This window comes from Peromyscus leucopus, chromosome 13 (genome assembly GCF_004664715.2).
Source record: "Peromyscus leucopus breed LL Stock chromosome 13, UCI_PerLeu_2.1, whole genome shotgun sequence".
Lineage (NCBI taxonomy): Eukaryota > Metazoa > Chordata > Mammalia > Rodentia > Cricetidae > Peromyscus > Peromyscus leucopus.
The window spans coordinates 3133204-3153462 of NC_051074.1; the positions used below are offsets into that span (position 1 = coordinate 3133204).

General features: G+C 47.4%; 1 protein-coding gene across 3 annotated transcripts in view; it reads right to left on the reverse strand.

Moving 5' to 3' along the window:
* Window positions 1–10820: 10820 nt before the first annotated feature.
* The window catches only part of Pde6d (phosphodiesterase 6D), a 44193-nt gene continuing 34754 nt past the window's right edge, over window positions 10821–20259 (reverse strand). The window contains exons 2-5 of one of the 3 annotated variants that reach the window (XM_028876237.2): window positions 15109–15197; window positions 14242–14367; window positions 13361–13466; window positions 10821–11395 (exon numbers count right to left, since the gene is read on the reverse strand). In XM_028876237.2, coding sequence (XP_028732070.1) covers window positions 11314–11395; window positions 13361–13466; window positions 14242–14367; window positions 15109–15197 — 403 coding nt within the window. In that variant the 3' untranslated portion in view covers window positions 10821–11313. Of the gene's footprint in view, window positions 11396–13360; window positions 13467–14241; window positions 14368–15019; window positions 15206–20259 lie in introns of all 3 variants that reach the window. The other 2 variants (XM_037210051.1, XM_037210050.1) reach the window with 2 other exon arrangements.

Below are 20259 nucleotides of genomic sequence, written 5' to 3' on the forward strand. Positions count from 1 at the left end.
TAGCATAAGCAAGGGACCCAGCTTGGAGCATGCATGCCCAGAGGCTCCCCATCAAAGCTGCTCCCATAGCAACAATGAGTGCCAGCTGGTCACTTGAGACACTTGTATCCTCCATCCTTTTGGTGATAACTGCTTGAAATAGAGTGCGCCAGCACTGCCCGGTGGCCCCCAGATTTTTTTTAATTTTTTTTTTTTTTTTTTTTTTTTTTTACATTATTGCTTGGCAGTGGTGGAGCACGCCTTTAATCCCAGCACTTGGAAGGCAGAAGCAGATGGAATTCTTGAGTTCAAAGCCAGCCTGGTCTACATATTGAGTTCCAGGACAGCCAGAGCTACACAGAGAAACCCTATTTCAAAACAACAACAACAAAAATTACATTCTATTTGTTTATTTATTTATTGTTTTTTCAAGACAAGGTTTCTCTGTGTAGCCCTGGATGTCATGGAACTAGCTCTGTAGAACAGGCTAGCCTTGAACTCACAGAGATCCACCTGCCTCTGCCTCTCAAGTGAGTGCTGGGATTAAAGGCGTGCACCACCATTGCCCAGCCATGCTATTTCTTTTTAATTAAAATATTTTATCTTGATATGTATGGGTGCTTTGCCTACCTGTACGTATATGCACTATGTGTGTGTAGTACCCACAGAAGCCAAAAGAGGGCAGCAGACCCCCAGAACTGAAGTTACAAATAGTTGTGTGCTAAAGTGTGGGTGCTGGAAATCCAACCCCGCTCTCTGGAAGAGCAGTCAGTGCTCTAAACCACTGAGCCCTCTCTCCAGACCCAACTTATTTATTTTTAAGCATTTTTTTCTTCTTTTAAAAATATTTATTTTTAGCTGGGTGGTGGTGATGCACATATTTATTGGTATGGGTGTTTTGTCTGTGTACCACTTACATATCGTGCCCTTGGTGGTTAGGCCAGGGCGTTGGGTCTCCTGGAACTGGAGTTATAGGTGGTTGTGCTGGGAACCAAACCCTAGTCCTCTGAAAGAGCGTTCTAAACACTGAGCCATCTCTCCGTGCTACTAGCCCCCATTTTTTTGAAACAGGGTCTCACTCTGTGGCCCTAGCTGGCCAGAAACTTGCAGAAATCCACCTGGCTCTGCTTATTGAGTGTTGAAATTGAAGGCCTGTGCCCCTGTGCCTGACTCCAACCCCTGTTTGTTTTTCCTAGGCATGTATGCTCATGTGCTATGCATGTGCCTGTTGCTCACAGAGGCCAGAAGAGGTGTAGGATCCCCCAAAACTGGAGTTACAGATGGTTATAAGCCACCATGCGGGTGGGTCCTAGGAACTGACCCCAGGTGCTTTGCAAGAGCAAGAATTGCCTTGGTCACCAAGCCATCTCTGACCTCCAAAGGCCATGTCTTAACAGGATTCTAGTTCCTCTCAAACCTTTCTCAGTAGATGGGTTGTGGCCAAGGCCGTGGACTCCCCACCTTGTGCCCTCTGCCTGAGCTTCTTTTCCTCTCTTCAGCCTCTGGTGACTGGACTTCATAGCTTTATTATTCTTGCTTTGGAGAGGGTAACCTCATCCCTCAACTAACTCAGTTGTTTGGAGGGGCTCCCAGAAAGGGGGGGCCCTCCACCTCCCCATGGTCAAGCAGTTTGAAAGCTGGCACACCTGAGAAATGGGAGGTGAGAGCCATCCTGTCTGTTGAGGTGATAGGAAAAGGTTCTTTTCCCCCCTTGTAAAAGGCCCCCTGGGCCTTTAATATACCCAAGAGTGCTGAGTCTCCAAGAAGGCTTAACATCTAAATTTATTTGACCTGGATTTTTTTCAATGGAGCTTATTAACATACTGAAGGACACTGGTGTCCAAAAAAAGCTGATCTTGCAGAACACAGACCCTCGCCAGGGCTGGGGAGTATGTGCTGAACTAGGCAGGAGGTGGATCCCTTGGGGATTGGTCCCACAGTCTAGCTTAGAACCCTTCTTAGGCTGCTTCTTTCTGTGGGCACAGGCAGTTTGGGGTTGTGCTTGGCGTGGAGAGGAGCCCGTGTGCCCTTGGCCAGGGACCTAACTGGCAGTGGCAGGCTGGGGAGACAGCAGGGGTGGAGACCGATAGAGACCTATCTGGGAGCCTTCTGACCCTCTTAGGGGCCAAACCCCACATTAGGCAGGGTGGTTCACGACCATAATCCCACACTCAGGAGGGAGTTTCAACCCATCCAGGGATATATGGTAATACCTAGTCTCAAAAATAAAACAACAAAAAAGAAAAGACACACATAGAAAAGCACATGCATGTTCTTAGATATATTCTATTTTAGTTGTGTGTGGGCATGCACTCGGGTGCACACATGGAGTTGTGTGCCCAGGAGGCACGTGTGGGTCAGAGTTGGTCCCATGGATGGAACCTGGGTCAGCAGACTTGGCAGCAAGCACCTTCATGTACTAAGCCCTCCTCCCACCCCACATTATACTCTTTACCAAGAAATGCACTACCATGAAACCACTGGAGGGCCAGCAGAACAGCTGGGTTGGGCACTAGACTCAAGGCTGTCCATAGCGACATTATTCACCAGAAGGGCTGAATGCTGCAATGTGCAGCAGGTAGAAGAGTGTTTGCCAGGAACACTGAGAGATTGCTTTGCAGACCTCAGTCCTGACTCAGTCCAGAAACAGCACGGGAACTGGGTTGATTTGAGACAGGATTTCTCTGTATAACAGTTCTGGCTGTCCTGGAACTTACTTTTGTAGACCAGGCTGGTCTTGAACTCACAGAGATCTGCCTGCCTCTGCCTCCCAAGTTCTGGGACTAAAGGTGTGTGCTACCCACCACTGCCTGGCCACTGTTTGCTTTTTTAGCTCTTCATGCTTTTCTTCTTTTTTTTCTTCTTCTTCTTCTTCTTCTTCTTCTTCTTCTTCTTCTTCTTCTTCTTCTTCTTCTTCTTCTTTTTTTTTTTTTTTCTGCCATGTATGGCTGGGTACTATGTGCATGTAATACCCTCAGAGGCCAGAAGAGGGAGATGGATCCTCTGGAACTGGAGTTAGAGAAGATTGTGAGTCACCACCTAGGTGCTAGGAATCAAACCTGGGTCCTCTGGGAGAGCAGCCAGTGTTCTTAACCACTGAGCCATCTCTTCAGCCTTGGTTGGTTTGTTTTTGAGACAGTGTTTCTCGTGGTCCAGGCTGGACTTGATCTCCTGATCCTTCTGCCTTTACCTCCTGAGTGCTGGGATTATAGGCATGTGCCATTATGCCTGACAAAGAACTGTCAATGTGAGACATGTGCTCCTCTCTCTCTCTGTCTCTCTCCCCTTCCTTCCTTCCCTTCTTTTTTTCTTTTTCTTTTCCTTTTTTCTGAGACAGGGTTTTCCTGTGTAGCCTTGGCTGTCCTAGAACTCCCTCTGTAGATCAGGCTGGCCTCAAACTCACAGAGATCTGCCTGCTTTTACCTCTCAAAAGAGTACTGGAGTAAGGTGTACGACACTACCATCCATCCAGCCAGTACCCTTCTTTCTAGGATGACACATAAGTTCGTTTTTCAAACATTTTTAGATTTATTTTATGTGTTTTTTTTTTTTTTTTTTTTTTTTTTTTTTTTGTGTGTGTGTGTGTGTGTGTGTGTGTGTGTGTGTGTGTGTGTATCACATGCATGCCTGGTGCTTGCAGAGACCAGAAGGTATCAGATCCCCTAGAATTTGAGTTAGGGATGGTTGTGGACCCCCATGTAGGTGCTAGGAATTGAACCCGAGTCCTCCACAAGAGCAGCCAGTGCCCTTAACTGCTGAGCCATATCTCCAGCCCCAATACAAATGGTTTTGAACAATGTGGGGGAAAGCTCCTTTTAAAATATCAAGAGAAATGGTGTGGTGACACACGCCTCGAATCCCAGCACTCGGGAGGCAGAGGTGGGCGGATCTCTGTGAGTTTGAGACCAGCCTGGTCTACAGAGTGAGTTCCTGGACAACCAGGGCTACAAGAGAAACCCTGTTTCAAAAAATAAATAAAAAAAAAAATTAAAACGTCAAGAGAAAAGTTGATACAAAATTATGTATATAATATAATCCGACGATAAAATAAGACCTGGAGGGCTCGGGGTGTGGCTGGGTAGAACATGCTTGTATAGATATGCCAAGGCCTGGGTCTGAATCCCAGGACCTCAGAACCAAAACACAAACGGAAACAAAGGGGCTGGGGAGGTGGCTCAGTGGTTAGAGCACTTGTTCCTCTTACGGAGGACCAGGGTTCAGTACCCAGTACCCACACGGTGGCTACCAAGCATCCACATTCTATCCAATAGATCCACCAACTTCTGACCTCCACGGCACCATGCACGCATGTTGTGCCCACGTCCATACAGGCCACACACTCACATATAAAATAAAAGGAGTAAATAGCTAAGGGAAAATCTTTCACAGTGAGAATATCGACGTTTTCATTGAAAAAAGGGAAAGTGTTACTCAGTGATCACGGGGAGGGGGGAGGCAGGGAGAAGCAGATAAAGAACAGGGAAGGTGGTAGGTAGTTCACAGGCCCGTGAGGACCCGAGCTGCCGCCTCCACCTCCTTGGTGTAGACCCCGCTGCTTGACAAGGGTTCAGGAAGACCATGTCGCTCGGGGAGCTACCAGGAGAACTAAAGGTTTGTGTGGTGACGGAGGAATCCGTGAGGGGACAGAGGGCGAGGGGCGCCAGGGTCAGGGCACTCACACCGTGCCTGACTGCTGTGCTTCCCTGCCCTGTCTGTCCTGGTGTGAGTGGAAAGATATTCGCTGAGGTTTCTCTCTTAAAAATAGTTAACGTTTATTTATTTATTTTTTTTCTGAAAAAATTGAGGGGTGGCGAGAGGTTGGCTCAGGGGTTCAAAGTACTTGCTGCCCTTGCAGAGCATTGGAGTTTGGTTTCCAGGACCCAGGTTAGGTGGCTTAGAACTTCATCTCTAGGGAATCCAACATCCTCTCTGGCCTCTGCAGGCGCTCACATACACACACCTGCCTCCACCCATGCTGTGGCCACACTCTCACACACACACACACACACACACACACACACACACACACACACACACACACACACACATTGTAGAAAATAATCATACTCTGTACCCTGGCTGGCCTGGAACTTGCCATGTAGATTAGGATAGCCTAGTGCTGGGATGGAAGGCGTCCGCCACCATATCTACCAGAAAAGAACATTTTTGAGACCGAGTCTCACTTATGTAGCTTAGGCAGGTCTTGGACTCCGATTTTCCTGCCTCGGCCTCCACATCACACCACACCACCTGCCTTGTGTTTTGAGATCTCTGAAACAACAAGTGCTAAAAGTGAACTTGACAGACTGGGCAGAGGATTTTGCCTCCAGCTAAGGCCACAGGAAAGTCCCGTAGAAAGGACTGGTGACCAGTTCTGCATCTAGGTTATTCTTTCAGGCTGTCGTCACCTGCAGTATGAATGGGGATGGGTAGGAGCGGCCAGTTCCTGGTCCCCAGTTGGCTATGGGGGACCAGAGTAAGGGCTGGAGATGATGTTTATAGAGCGAAGTCGATGCTCCTGAGTCTACCTTAGACGGACATGGAGGATGGAGACCGCTGCTCTTGAAGCCCCCGCCTGTCCACGTGGAGGTGGTGTCCATCTGAGTCTGTGGGAAGGCAGAGCCCCAGGACCCCCTCTGCCCAACTCCCCCCTTTTTCCTGTCAGCCCAGCAGTGGCTGCTCTCCACCACAACCAAGTTCTCTCTGATCCAGAGGCAAGTCAGGTATATACACTCTTGCTGCTACTGACAGCAGTTTCCACAGACTTTGCAGAGGAAATGGGGGAAAAGCTGGCTTTCCAGGCTGCTGGCTGCTGGGCACCCACCAACCCTGTGGGCCTGGTCTGCCACTGCTGCAGGTTCTGCTTCCTAAGTGTGTGACTCGGAACGCGAAGCTACATCTTGGCTTCCTGCCTCTCCCCACTGGAATCTATGGGAGGTGAGGGCCTCACTTCTTCCAGTGCCTGCTGCCTGAAGACGTGCTCAGGAAATGTGAGTCAAGGTTTAGGGCTTAACGAATTGACACACAGTATGTTCTTGATACACAATAGTTAAAAAAACCAAAAACTAAACACTTGGGTCAAGGAAGCAAGAAGAAAATGAAGACTACATTGTGTGTGTGTGTGTGTGTGTGTGTGTGTGTGTGTGTGTGTGAAATTGCCGAAGATTTAAGTTATTGAAGAAAAAAGAAAGAGTACCAAAGAGCCAGGAGTAGTACACACAGACAGGAGTTCTTGAAACAAAAGATTCTCCATGGAAGGCAAAGGGTCAGGTGCAGTCGAGAAGCGAGGAGTCTGGGAGGGGCCACTGGGGGAGACAGAGGGGGGGCAGAGGGGAGACAGAGGGGAGACAGAGAGGAGGCAGAGGGGAGGCAGAGGGGAGGCAGAGGGGAGGCAGAGGGGAGGCAGAGGGGAGACAGAGGGGAGGCAGAGGCTGTGGAGTAAGGAGGGCATGGGGGGGCTAAGACACTTCCAGAAAGCCTGAAATTTAGAGTGACAGGACGGGGAGGTTAAGCCAGGGCTTCCCCCTCTTCCTCTTCTCCCTCCCTCCCTCCCTCCTCCTCCCTCCCTCCCCTCTAAAAAGAATTCTTTGGATGAGTATCTTGCCTGCATGTATGTGTGAGCTCTATGTGCAGGCCTGGTACTAGTGAAAGCCAGAGTGGGGGTCTGACTCCCTGGACTGGAATTACAGATGGCTGTGAGTTGCTGTATGGATGATGGGAACTTTTAGACTGATTTGTTCTAACACGCATGCATGTTTGCCTGCGTGTGTGTATGCGCACCATGTCCGTGCCTGGTGCTTGTGGAGGTCAGAAGGTGTGGGATCCCCTGGAACTGGAGTTACAGACAGTTACGAGCTGCCAGGTGGATGCTGGGAACCGCACCGGGTTCTTTGTAAGGGCGGTAAGTGCTCCTAACTGCCAAGCCATCTCTGCAGTCCCTCACTTTTTAAATTTCGTGTATGTGAGTGCAGGTACCTGTGGAGGTCATACACATTAGATAGCTTGAGCTGGAGTTCTAGGCAGCTGTGAGGCGGCCAGTGCTGGTGCAGGGAAGAGAACTTGGCTCCTCTGCAAAGGTCTTACTCTGTGTTAACTGCTAAGCTATGTCTCTAGCCCTCTTTTTTTCAAAAATATGCTTAGCATGTGTAAGACCCATCCCCAGCATCTTAAAAACAAAACCAACCAACAGCCAAGCAATCGGTGAGCTGAGTGAGGACAGAGAACCTCTCTCAACTCTGTTCGTCCTCCGGGCGTCTCTCCTATAAATGCCCATCTTATGAAAACCATGTCATATTCTCCTCCTGATGGGGTTTCATCAACGCAGGCAGACATAGAGCACAGCCTCTTACTGATTGAATGGTCTCTGAGTATGGCCTGAAGGGGGCATGCACCATGCAAGCCAAACTCAGTGCCTGGTACATCCCTCACCACAAAAGACCACGTGGGATCCTCAAAGATGCTTGCTGCCAAGCCTAACAACGGAAGTTCAATCCCTGGAACCCACATAGTGGAAGGAGATATCCAGCTCGCTCAAGTAATCTGACATTCACACTGGTGCACACATACAAAATAAATATTAAAAACTTAAAAAGAGGGGCTGGAGAGATGGCTCAGAGGTTAAGAGCACTGCTTGCTCTTCCAAAGGTCCTGAGTTCAATTCCCAGCAACCATATGGTGGCTCACAACCATCTGTAATGAGATCTGGTACCCTCTTCTGGTCTGCAGGGATATGTGCACTCTATACATAATAAATAAATAAATTAAAAACAAAACAAAACAAAACAACTTAAAAAGAGCCAGGCAGTGGTGGCGCACACCTTTAATCCCAGCACTCGGGAGGCAGAGCCAGGCAGATCTCTGTGAGTTCCAGGCCAGCCTGGTCTACAGAGTGAGATCCAGGACAGGCACCAAAACTACTACATGAAGAAACCCTGTCTCGAAAAACCAAAAACCAAAAACCAAACAAACAAACAAAAAAAACCACCACCCCCCCCAACCCCCAAAAAACTTAAAAAGAATAATTTCAACTGGCGTGGTGGCCACACCTATAATCTTAATAGGAGGGAGGCAGAGTCAGGAGGGTGAGGAGTTTGAAGCCAGCCTACATGAGACTCTGAGACATTGCCCCACAAATAAAACACAAAAGCAATACCCCAAGACTTTTTTCAAAGGGCTTAAAATACTGGCAAGTGACACACTGGGGAGGTGAGAGGTCCACTGCACGGCACACGGCGAAGCTCTGCCAATGTCCTCCGCCATCTGCTCTCACTAGGATCTGCCCAGGGCAGTGCGGTCTGGGACTCCCTCTCTCCGCAGTGACCCGAGCTAATTCTTCCCCTCAGTTTGCTCAGGGCAGAATGGGTCGCCTCTGCCCAGCAGCACACTGCAGAGACCTGGGCCAGCCTCGGGCCGTCCTCATGTACGCGTCTGTGTCTCTAGCAGTTCAATGGCCGCACTAGCATGCTCCACAGTAGTCCACAGCTGTCTACACCAGACACCAGCACGCTCTCCTTTTCCTGCACTGCTGGGCACTGAACCCTTGGGCTCTACTGCTGAACACAGCCCCAGCCTGAGGGGTGCTTCTGTGTGCAAGGGTGTCACGTCACATACTTCTGGAATCAGACCCTCTGGGGATCTGAGCAAGTACCTACCAATTTTGGAAAACCAGTGGCCACATCCTGTGCCAGGCTTTGTCTACATGTTTCTTCCAATAAAGTTTCAGAGTATCCAGAAAAAACTCAAGCCTTCAAGCAACTGGGTATCAATTCCAACTTCAGTCTTCACTCACCCTCTAAAAGCTGACCAGGGGGCTGGGGAGGTGGCTTCCTGGGCTAAGGTGCTCTTGCTCTTGCAGAGGACTGGAGTTGCATTCCCAGCATATCCCTATCAGGCCTGGAACTAGCCCGGGGCACCTGCACTCACCCGCACACACTCATCTGGGGTCTGTGTCAGCCCCCCTCCCCTCCAACCCCGCGGCGTCCTTTGTCCTGTTGGCGCAGACCTCATAGCATGGCTGCATCGCCAATGCTGTTTCAGGACAGCCGTCCCTGAACATATACATTCTACCCTAGAGAGAACGACTGGGATGTAATTCTTTCTGTTTTTCTCAGAGAAGCTGGCAAAGGGTTCAGTCTGAATGTTTTGTCTGGATGAGAGAAGGGAGACTCATTTTCTTTGGAGTCAGGGTCTCATGTAGGCCATAGCCTCAAAACTGCTATGTAGCTGAGGATGACCTTGAACCGACCTCTGCCTTTGCCTCCCATGTGCTAGGTGAGTCATCATGCCTGCCCTGGGGAAGCATCTTCCAGGTATTACTCTCCACTGCCACGTGTCCAGCCCTGGTAAGCATTCCCTGAGGGAATTCGGGGAGTGCGGATGGTTCAGGAAAGCAGAGGAGAGTGGGCTTTCAAGAAGACAAGAGGAAACCATCCAGTTTCATCTTTTTCCTGTGCGCGCGAGCGAGCGCGTGCGTGAGCCAGTGCGTGTGCGTGTGCGTGTGCGTGAGCCAGTGCGTGTGCGTGAGCCAGTGCGTGTGCGTGAGCCAGTGCGTGTGCGTGTGCCTGTGCGTGTGCCTGTGCGTGTGTGTGTGTGTGTGTGTGTGTGCCTGTGCGTGTGCCTGTGCGTGTGTTGCGGGGGAGGGGGGGCAGGTCTCTTGTACCCAGGCAGTCTTAAACATACCCTGTGACTGGAGCTGACCTTGAACTCCTGATCTTCCCGTCTCCCCCTCTGGAGTGCTGGTATTAAGGTGTGTCCGCCACTAGGCGGTGGTGGCGCACGCCTTTAATCCCAGCACTTGGGAGGCAGGAGCAGGTGGATCTCTGTGAGTTCGAGGCCAGCCTGGTCTATAGAGTGAGTTCCAGGACAGGCATCAAAACTACATGGAGAAACCTTGTTGGGGGGGAAAAAAAAGGTGTGTCCACCTCACCCAGCCCCTTACCCTGTATTTTCTAATTTAGTTTTGGATATTAGAGAAATAGTTCAAATAAATAAAAATAAAAATAAAAAAAGAAAAAAAGAAAAGGAAAAAAAAAAAAGAAAAATAGTTCTCTAAGGTAGGGATGTAGCTCAGTTGGTACAGTGCTTGTCTAGCATGCAAAGAAGCCTAGACTGGAACCCCAGCACCCCATAAACTGTACGTGGTATCACACATCTGTAATTCCAGTACAGAGAAGGTAGAGATAGGATCACAAGTTCAAGGTTATCCTTGAAGCTACAGCCAGCTTGAGGCCAGCCTGGTGCTACACTGAAACCTTGCCTAAAAATAGAAACGAAAACCAAGCTTTCCAAGATAACAGGACGAGAGAACTGTCCCTGAAAGTTGCTACTGGCACGATCAGAATGTATGGTACCTCCTCCTCACCCACTCCTCACGAGACAGGGACTAGGAAAGACCAGGGAACCTGGGAACTAGGCGACACCAAAGAGCCAGGTAGTGCCCTCCGGCCTCAGGTCTACCATTCTGGCGGACAGACAACCTGAAGTTGTTAACATTTGGTAAAGGAGAACAAAGGTTACTGTGGCCCAGAGCTGGGTCCCTGTCAAAGAACTCCTTTGGTTTGTGTCAGAGCCCCGAGCACGGCAGAAGGTCTGTGTTCCTCCCACGCGGGGTTCCTCTGACGTCACCCTAAGCCTCTGAGCCTTGTCCCAACCCGGTGTGTCCCCAACACCGTCTTCTGATGTCCACTTTTAGAAGCAGCACTGGGGGCATTTGGGAATGAGAGCTGTCCATCTACTTCTGGAGTGAAAGAGAGTTTGTAATCCTATAATGTGAGAATCAGCATCTTTCTTCCTTCATGAAGACAGATTCACAGTCCAGAAAAGAGGAGAGAAGGAAGCAGTGCCATGCTAAAGACTGTAGGAATATTTTAATGCTTTAATTACATTATGTAATAATAATATCATTGTCTATTTTACAAGTTAAAGGTAGGAGAATGTATGAAATAGAGGTGGTAGGAAAAGAACTAAATGGGTCAGAAAGGTAAATTTTTTTCAAAACCAGAGGCCAAAGAAAGCCTGTAGGGCCCAAGGAGGTGGGGCAGGAGACAGACGCATTGTGGCTCCTGGTGTGTGTCTGTCCCCATGCTCACACCAGGAAGGAGTCAAGGCTGGTCCCTGCCCTTGGCTGGGGTTAGGAGTTTAGTCTTGTCAGTGAAGATGAGGTTTTGGGAGAAAAAGTCAACTGGCTACCTATACAGAGCTGGTTTCCTGGTGCCACAGGTGGGTTCTGTGTTGAAGGAATCAGCTGGAGTATCAAAAATCAAATGTGTGGAGGAAAAAAGTAATGCTTCCTCCTGCCCCCATTCCAAATTCTTCAAGTGCACACAAGTTCTTCTCTCAGACATAGAAAAGCCTCACCCTGGACGTGCTGACAAGAAGGTCGTCGTCAAAGAACTTTGTCTCTATGATGACATTGCCCCTGTGGGAGAGAATTAAGAGGGCAAAGACATTGAGTACCACAGGCCAAGGCACCACTTCCACAGATGGTGTCCATCTGGGTTCTCCGGGCTGGGTACACATACCACCTAGAGCCTTAGTTGGGCATCACAACTTGTTCAGAGTCAGGTGTGGCGGTGTACACCTATGATCCCAGCATCCACAAGGCTGAGACAGGAGGATCTGAGTTCAAGGTTAGTCTGGACTATACAGTGGGCTATCTCAGAATGAAAACAAAACCAGGCATGGTGGTGCATACCTTTAATCCCAGCACTAGAGAGGAAAAGGCAGGTGGATCTCTGTGAGTTCCAGGTTAACCTGGTCTATATGGTGAGTTCCAGGCCAGCCAGGGCTGCAAGTGAGACCCCGTCTCAAAACAAAAGCAAAGCAAAGCAAAGCAAAACAAAATTAAAAAGTGTTGTCTACTTGGGTTAGATTCTTACACGGTGTTTAACTTACCTGACTTGTTTGTTCCCATCAAGTGCAGAAGTCAGAAATAAGAGTATGCCTTTGAGCTGGGTGGCGGTGGTGCGCACACCTCCAGCACTCGGGAGGCAGAGCCAGGCGGATCCCTGTGAGTTTGAGGCCAGCCTGGTCTACCAAGTGAGTTCCAGGACAGGCTCTAAAGCTACACAAAGAAACCCTGTCTCGAAAAACCAAAAAGAAAAACAAACCAAACAAAAGAGTTTGCCTCTGTCTTGGCAGAGCGCTCTGTGTGCAGTCCCATGGACCTCTGGCTGGATTACTAATGGATGGCTGCAGGTCCTGGGCCAACCTTAGGGAGGCATTTTCTCCTGCAGTACTAACTAAAGCAGACAGCTAAGGTACCTTGCCCTGCCGCACTCTTCCTGACTTTGGGTAGTAGCACTGTGCTCTCTCTTCCTTTGTGGACAATGCCCTCTTCTAGTCTCTGGGTCAGCTGAAGGGCCTCTCTCACCTTGCATAGGGGGTCACAGCATTCTATCCATGCCAATCGGATTCTTTCCTGAGGAGCACCTCCCTCAGCTACTCCTTAGGAAGACATCACAGACATCTCTTCCAAGCTTCCAGGTCTCTGCTTGGTCTAACTCAGGTCAGGGTTTGTCTCTGTGGTTTCCAACCAAAGAGCCTTAAACGAGGCACCTGGACTATGAGAATGGGGCTAGATGGTTATTTCAGTGGCCCATTCTGCTTGCTTTTTCCTTTCCTAGTTGTGCCAGAGAGGGATCCCAGAACCTCATGCATGCCAGCAAAGAACATTCCCACTGGGCCATAAATGGCAGTGCTCCCATTTATAAAATGGAGTATTACTGCCATACCAAATCACCTGAGGGTTTTTTTAAAATATTTTATTTTATTTATTTATTTTTTGATTTATTTATTTATCATGTATACAGTGTTCTGCCTACATGTATGCCTGCACACCAGAAGAGGGCACCAGATCTCATTACAGATGGCTGTGAGCCACCATGTGGTTGCTGGGAATTGAACTTGGAACCTCTGAAATACCAGCCAGTGCTCTTAACCTCTAAGCCATCTCTTTAGCCCTTATATTTTATTTTTAAAAATAGTTATTTTAAGACTGGGTATGGTGGCACATGCCCTTAATCCCAGAAGTGGGGAGGCAGAGATAGGTAGAACTCTGTGAGTTCCAGGCCAGCCTGGTCTACGAGTTGAATTTCAGGGCAGCCAGGGCTACAACAGAGAGATCCTGTCTCAAAAACAAGACAAACAAACAAACATATTATCACCCAGAGACAAGTCTTCAGAGTGAACTGGAAGTTTAAAATGTGGTTTAAGGTTTTGAACCTGCTATTTTTCATAGGACAAAAGTCAGTAACCTTGACACACGCCTGGGAATTCTGCTCTTATTGTCTCTAGTTCTCTGCCTGAGAACAGGACCAGGAGTCCCACCTGCCTGAAAGCCTGTTTTGAGACACATGTTGAAATTCCCTGAGACCTCACTCACGTTAGGACGCTGGCGGGCATCATCTGGGACTCAGGTGCTGCTTCTATCAAGGACTGCCAGGTATTTGTGGAGTTAGGGATCACAAAGCCAAACTCGAAGAACCACTCTGAAGGAAGAAGGAAAAGCCAGTGAGCAGGTGCTATTTGTGGGCACGGGGAACCATAGGCTCTTTGTCCCTCTCCTTTAGAGTGGGTTCTTCCTGTGCAGAGCCATGAAAGGAACCCATCAGATACCTCCTAAACCAGAGACCTGCTAAAGGACACAGAGACCTTTACACACTCTGTTCTGATTCATGCTACAGACTTCTTCTTTTTCTTCTCAAGTCAGGGTTTCTCTGTGTAGCCTCAGCTATTCTGGAACTAGTCCTGTAGACCAGGCTGGCCTCAAACTCAGAGATCCACCTGCCTCTGCCTCCTGAGTGCTGGGATTAAAGGTGTGTGTCAGCATTGCCCAGCTAAGCAGTACTTTCTTAGGAGTAGCAAGATGTGCACTAAAATAGAGGCAGAAAGGCCTTTGGAATTTTAGCTTTATAGTGCCCACATGTTCTCTTACATTTTGAGAACTGAATGCAAGGAGTCCCTACTAGTTACAGCTTATGATGTGTAGGTACAGCCCTAAACTACACTTCCTCATAGCTGCTTCTTCCAAGACCACACTGTAATACCACACCAGGTACAGGACAGGCACAGGCACCCAAGCTTCCAGTCTCAGAGAGCTCAAAGTCCCTTTTGTGTCCAGCCTTATTTTGTCGTCACTGGGTCCCCAGTGTTGCGGAATGTAGAAATTCTATTAGTTATCCAATTAGTATTCTCAAAGCATTGCTTTGCCTTTTGCCCCTATTCTTCTACACTCTGGTTCCAGGCACACACGTAGCAGAATACCTTCTAGGCATTGCCCTTTGAAGTAAACTTTTTGTTCCAGGCGGAATTTTTCCATTTGCTCTGCAGAAGAAAAGTTCAGTTCTCGAGACACTGCCTTGCACTTGAGGATTTTCTTGGGCACACGGGCTGATGAGAGAGAGAGAGATATTGGTACCCTTCTAAATGAGAGCCACAGGACTACGATGCTCTAGGTTCCCAGGAGTTCCTTTGCCTGCCTTAGAGAATGTGTTATGTTTATGAAATTTCATTAAATGCCTTGGTAACTGCATTACATCCAGCTGAAGGCGGCAGAGATCTACTGTGTCAACACGTGACATGTTGCCAAGGAGCACGAGACCTGGTGTCTCTGTAGGCCTCACCTAGCTGGTCTTGGCAGGCTCAGGCTGTAGAACATCCTCTCTCTACTCAGGCTGTGTGGGTGCCTTCTCTATATTCTGATTCCTTGAAATGCTTTACCTTTTCTTTTTTCCTCCAGAGAGATAAAAATGAAAATTTTCTTTTGGAAAAAGTTTAAATCTTAGCTTATAGCTTTTCTTTTCTTTTTTGAGACAGGGTCTCATATGGTTCAAGGTTGGCTTTGAATTAACTATATATAGCTGAGGCTAGCCTTGAACTCTTTATCTTCCCATCTCACTCTGCAAAGTGCTGGGATTACAGATAGGAGGCACCACATCCAGATCTGGGTATGGTCCAAAGCTAAAGTGGATTTGGGGAAGTGAGAGAAAGAAATGTAAAAGTGGAACAAGAAGTGTTCTTCCTGTTTGCCGGTAGGGCTCACCTGTCTACTGGCTGTTTACTTAGCTCCCTGATGCCAGGGTCTGTTCTGGCCCTGGGCACAGCTCGTGCATTCAAGGGACTGCAAAGTACCTTCATGCTCCACACCAGGGACAGACAGGTCTTCTGTTCCTTGCCAGAGTATCTTCCCTGTTTCAGCATCCCGAAGGTTCATCCAATTTCTGATCAACTATGATTAAGGAAAAGTAAGGCTCCAAGAGTGACTCTGACTGTGCAGTGGAGGGGTCTCACTTTGCTCCTATCAACTCTGTTTATTTTATAGCAAGTCTGCCAAACTTCCCATGAAAGCAGGTAAGAATATGTAGGAAAGTCCAAAAGGTACCTAAGGGAAGAGATAGAGACCGCCAGAGAGATTTTTATCGATATCATCTCACATAAGGATTCAGAGCAAAGGGCTTCAATGTAGCTTAGTGGTGGAGAGCTTACTTAGCATTTTCAGGGTCCTAGTTCAATCCCCAGTATTGGGAGGAAAAAAAAGAACTCAAAGATAGCAACGAGAAATTGTAAGCAAGGACCAGAAAAATGAACAGTGAAAAAGAAATTGAAATGTGTCAAAGGAATCTCATCAGTCAAAATAGTAAACGACGTAAGAGGTCAGACAACAGGGGTCCTGCCAGAGAACTGAGTCATACGAACTATAATGAAGATCACAGCCATAGCCTCACTCACTGGCATGGAATGCTCAAATAACTTTCAGTGTCCTGCTTTTAAATGTGAGCAGACAGCCAGGGGCTGGATTGATCCTGCAGGCCCAAGTGCTTGTGGTAGGACCCTGACAGCCTGAGGGGGATCGCTGGATGTCAAGGTCAAAGCGCAGGACAGAGCCCCCAAGTCTGTCCTCTGACCTCTCTGACCTCCACAAAAGTGTTGTGGCATATGTGCCCATGAACACACACACGTGCGCGCGCGCGCACACACACACACACACACACACACACACACACACACACACACACCAGCCAAGAACCATCAAAAATCAAGAAGACATTTACTATGAAAGACAAACCAAAACAACTCAGAGAGAAAGAAAAGGGACTGCAGATGAAGATTGAAAAGAACATCTAGAACGAATAAAAGACCGCACTGGAGAAGGGCTCAGCGGGAGGAGCAGGGAGGAGCACTGACTGCTCTCTTCCGGGAGCCCTGGGCTCAGCCCCCAGCACCCACCTACACGGCAGCTCACAACTGTTCGTAACTTATTTCTGGGGACCAGAAACTCCCCATGGTGAAACACCAATGCACATAAAAAAAAAAAAAAAAAAAAAAAAAAAAAAAAAAAGAAAGAAAAAAGAGTGTTTACCATTAAAAAAAAAAAAAAAAACACTCTTGTTTGCTCCCCCTACCCCACCCCCAGACAGGATTTCTCTGTGTAGCCCTGGCTGTCCTGAAACTCACTCTGTAGACCAGGCTGGCCTCAAACTCACAGAGATCCACCTGCCTCTACCTCCCGAGTGCTGGGATTAAAGGCGTGCGCCACCAATGCTCAGCTCTAAACAATCTTTAGAAAAGAGAAAGACATGATATAACCCAAATGCCAACTGTAATATATAACAGATTTTGTATACATTATGTGATTTTCTGTGGTTCATGGCTGCTACAATTTATAGACTAGTCAACTAATAATCTTAATCAACTTAAATATGGCTTCTAACTTAAATATGTTTTTTTAAACTTAAATATGTTTTCTATGTTCTGTGTTTGATAAGTTAAGTGATATATTAATAACACATCCAGAGAACAACAACAAAAAAAGACTACCAGCAAAACAAATTTTGGTGCCAGAGTCAAGAAAGCTAATGCAAAAGTTGGAAGAAAAATTGAAGAAAGCTAAATTTAAATGCAACTTCAGTGTATATATTTCTACTTAAGTCATAACTTACAATTTTAAGTATTAAAAATCTGCCTCTTATCCCTGTATACATGAGAAAGCTTCTTCATTCTAAGATGGGGAACAACTCAAACTGTTACCCTGTCAACCCATTCTGAGATCAGATTCGGCCTAGATATCTGAAGCCCCACATCTTCAGAAGATGTTCTGCAAAAAGGTCACAGTCATGTTCTATGTACTCGCTACAGCAACATGCACATCAGACTGTCTGGAAACTAAAAAACATACCCAAACACAAATGACAATTATCTCTGTAATTCTTGACTCACAGGCAGGAAAGACATTCTTAGCAAAAAACTACAGCCAGAAAAGCCTTAAAGAAACAGTCTCAGCTCAAGCTGTATCTGATGAGAATATACCCCTGGCACAGGTCAGCAAGAAAACTTTGGGATGCGAAAGATTTATTTCTACTATTTAAAACGCATATCTAGGGGGCTGGAGAGATGGCCTAGCGGTTAAGAGCAGTGGCTGCTCTTCCAGAGGACCCGGGTTCAATTCCTTGCACCCACATGGCAGCTCACAACTGTCTGTAATTCCAGTTCTAGGGGATCTGACACCCTCACACCAATGCACATAAAATAAAGTTTAAAAAAAAATTCTTGCCGGGAGGTGGTGGCGCACGCCTTTAATCCCAGCACTCGGGAGGCAGAGGCAGGTGGATCTCTAAGTATGAGGCCAGCCTGGTCTACAGAGCAAGTTCCAGGACAGCCAGGGCTACACAGAGAAACTCTGCCTCAGTTAAAAAAAAAAAAAAAGAAAAGAAAAGAAAAAGAGGTCATGAATTTGAAAGAGAGCAAGTAGGGAGGAACACGGGAAGGTTTGGAGGAAAGGGAAGGGAGATATGATGTAATTATATATAATGTCAACAAATAAAATTATGTGTATGTTTGGGTGTCTGTGTGTAGGTATCCATGCAGGCCAGGGGTATCTCCACTGGGGTTAGTGTTAAAGGTGACAGTGATCTGCCTGACATGGATGCTGGGAACTAACTCAGGTCCTCTGGAAGAGAAAATCTGTGCTCTTAATGGCTGTTAATTCTCCCACACCTTACTTGTGATTAGGTATTTGTGTGTGGGCTTCTGTGTGGGCTTGTACATACAAGTGCAGGTGCCCACATAGGCCAGAAGACATTGGCTCTCCTAAAACTGGAGTTATAGGGTGGCTCACAACTGTCTATAACTCCAGTTCCAGGGCATCTGGCACCCTCTTCTGGCCTCCACAGGCACTGCGCACACATTGTGCACATACATACATGCAGGCAAATACTCAAACGCATAAAACATTTTCTTGGTTTGCTCAACATTTTTTTCATGTACCCTAATCTGAAAACTGCCCATGTCTAGATCAAGTGCTTCATTCCAAGGTCATAGGAACTTATTATATCGAATCTACTATAAACAATATGAAACCAGAGAAATACAAGAGAGTTCTATCCAAGTTGGTGGTGGTGGCGGCTGGTGGCGGCTGCGCATGCCCTTAATCCTAGCGCTCGGGAGGCAGAGGCAAGTAGATCTCTGTGAGTTTGCGACCAGCCTGGTCTACAGAGTGAGTTCCAGGATAGCCAGGACTGTTACACAGAGAAACCCTGTTTCAAAAAACAATTAAAAAAAAAAAAGAGTCCGGGTGGCAGAGTGGAAGAACTAAGGCCTCCTTAACGTCCTGTGACTTTAGGAGTAAAAGAAAGGCTGGGCCTCTGGTGGGCTGGTTTCTCAATGTCCTGGGTTCCGGGGCTTGTTCTCAGAATTGAGGGACACACACACACACACACACACACACACACAACACACACACAAACACACACACACACACACACACACACACACACACACACACACACACACACACAGATAGACAGACAGACAGACAGAGACAGGGACAGAACTACCCCAACAAACAAACACACTGATTCCCAGGCCTGAAATCTTAGTGTGCACAAGGCTGAAGCAGGATTGAGTGTGAGGCCCTGTCTCAAAAACAAAAGCAAAACAAGCTAAAATAAAAACCAACCAAATAAAAATTCCCCAAATGCTGGCTTCCAAAAGTGAAAGACAAGATCTGATGACTGGCCAAATGTTTGAAAACATTTCTGCTTTGGGGCTGGAGAGATGGCTCAGCAGTTAAGGGTACCGGCTGCTCTTCCGGAAGACTCAGGTTTAATTTCCAGCACCCACATGGCAGCTCAAAACTGTCTCTAACTCCAGTTCCAGGGATCCAATGCCCTCTTCTGACTTCAGTGAGTCCTGCATACAAGTGGCACGCAGACATACATGTAGACAAAACACCCATATACATAAAATTATAGAATTTTTTTTTGCTTCAACAGCATTTTGTTATGCAGAATTTTGAGAGAAAAAAATGACCTGAGTTTTAAGGCTCAAAGGTCAAGTCACCTCCAATCTAGAGAGAGGATTAGGGAGACGGGCTTTAAAGGAGGGGTGCCGGGTACTATTTATAAACACCACCCTCGGGTCAGCCAGGCCATCTCTTCTAAAGGCTCCCTGGTGTTTGTAAGGAGGATGAGCAGAGGAACACTCCTTTGCTCTGGAAGATCCTCTTGGTATTAGGACTCCCTTAGTCAGGACCAGCCAAGTAAAATGCTCTCACATGTAAGAAAACCAACGGCTTTAAAATACGCTTCAGGGCTGGTGAGGGGCTTACCACCACACTTGATGATCTGAATTCAATCTCTGGGGTACCCACATGGTAGAAGGAGAGAAGCCACTTCCGTGAGTTGTCCTCTGACCATTACATGTAAGCTGTGGCATTCACATGCTCACACATACATGTACAAACACAAATACACACATAAATAAAAAACAAAACATTTTAAGTTTCAGAGTAAAATGATAAGTTTCAGCTTGCAAAGTATTGAGCCTCCAGAAAGATGAAAGAAAGAAATAACAAGACAGAATGGGAGGCTCTTAGCTTAAAGGGAAGGTTTTATGAGTCTTTTTATGCTAAGGAATCTATGTGGGGGCTGAACAGGTAGCTCAGTAGTTAGGTGAGAGAACTTCCTGCTCTTGCTGAGAGCTCGGGTTCCCAGAACCCACACGGTGGTTCACAAACGTCTGGAGTGTCAGTTCCAGGAGATCCGAGGCACTCTTTTGGCCTTTTGTAGTACACATACATACATGCAGGGACAACACTCATGCATAAACTAAAAACAAAAAAGAACTTAGATGAGCTAGTACAGGAGCTGGAGCCAGAAGTGGATGCAGAGGCATTGATGAAGGAGGCAGCAGAGTGGAGGGGCTGGGGCTTGGGGAAAACCAGAGAACCTGTCTGAGGAACGGGAAAGAACTAAAAGACTTAAAATATCATCCAGCAACCACATA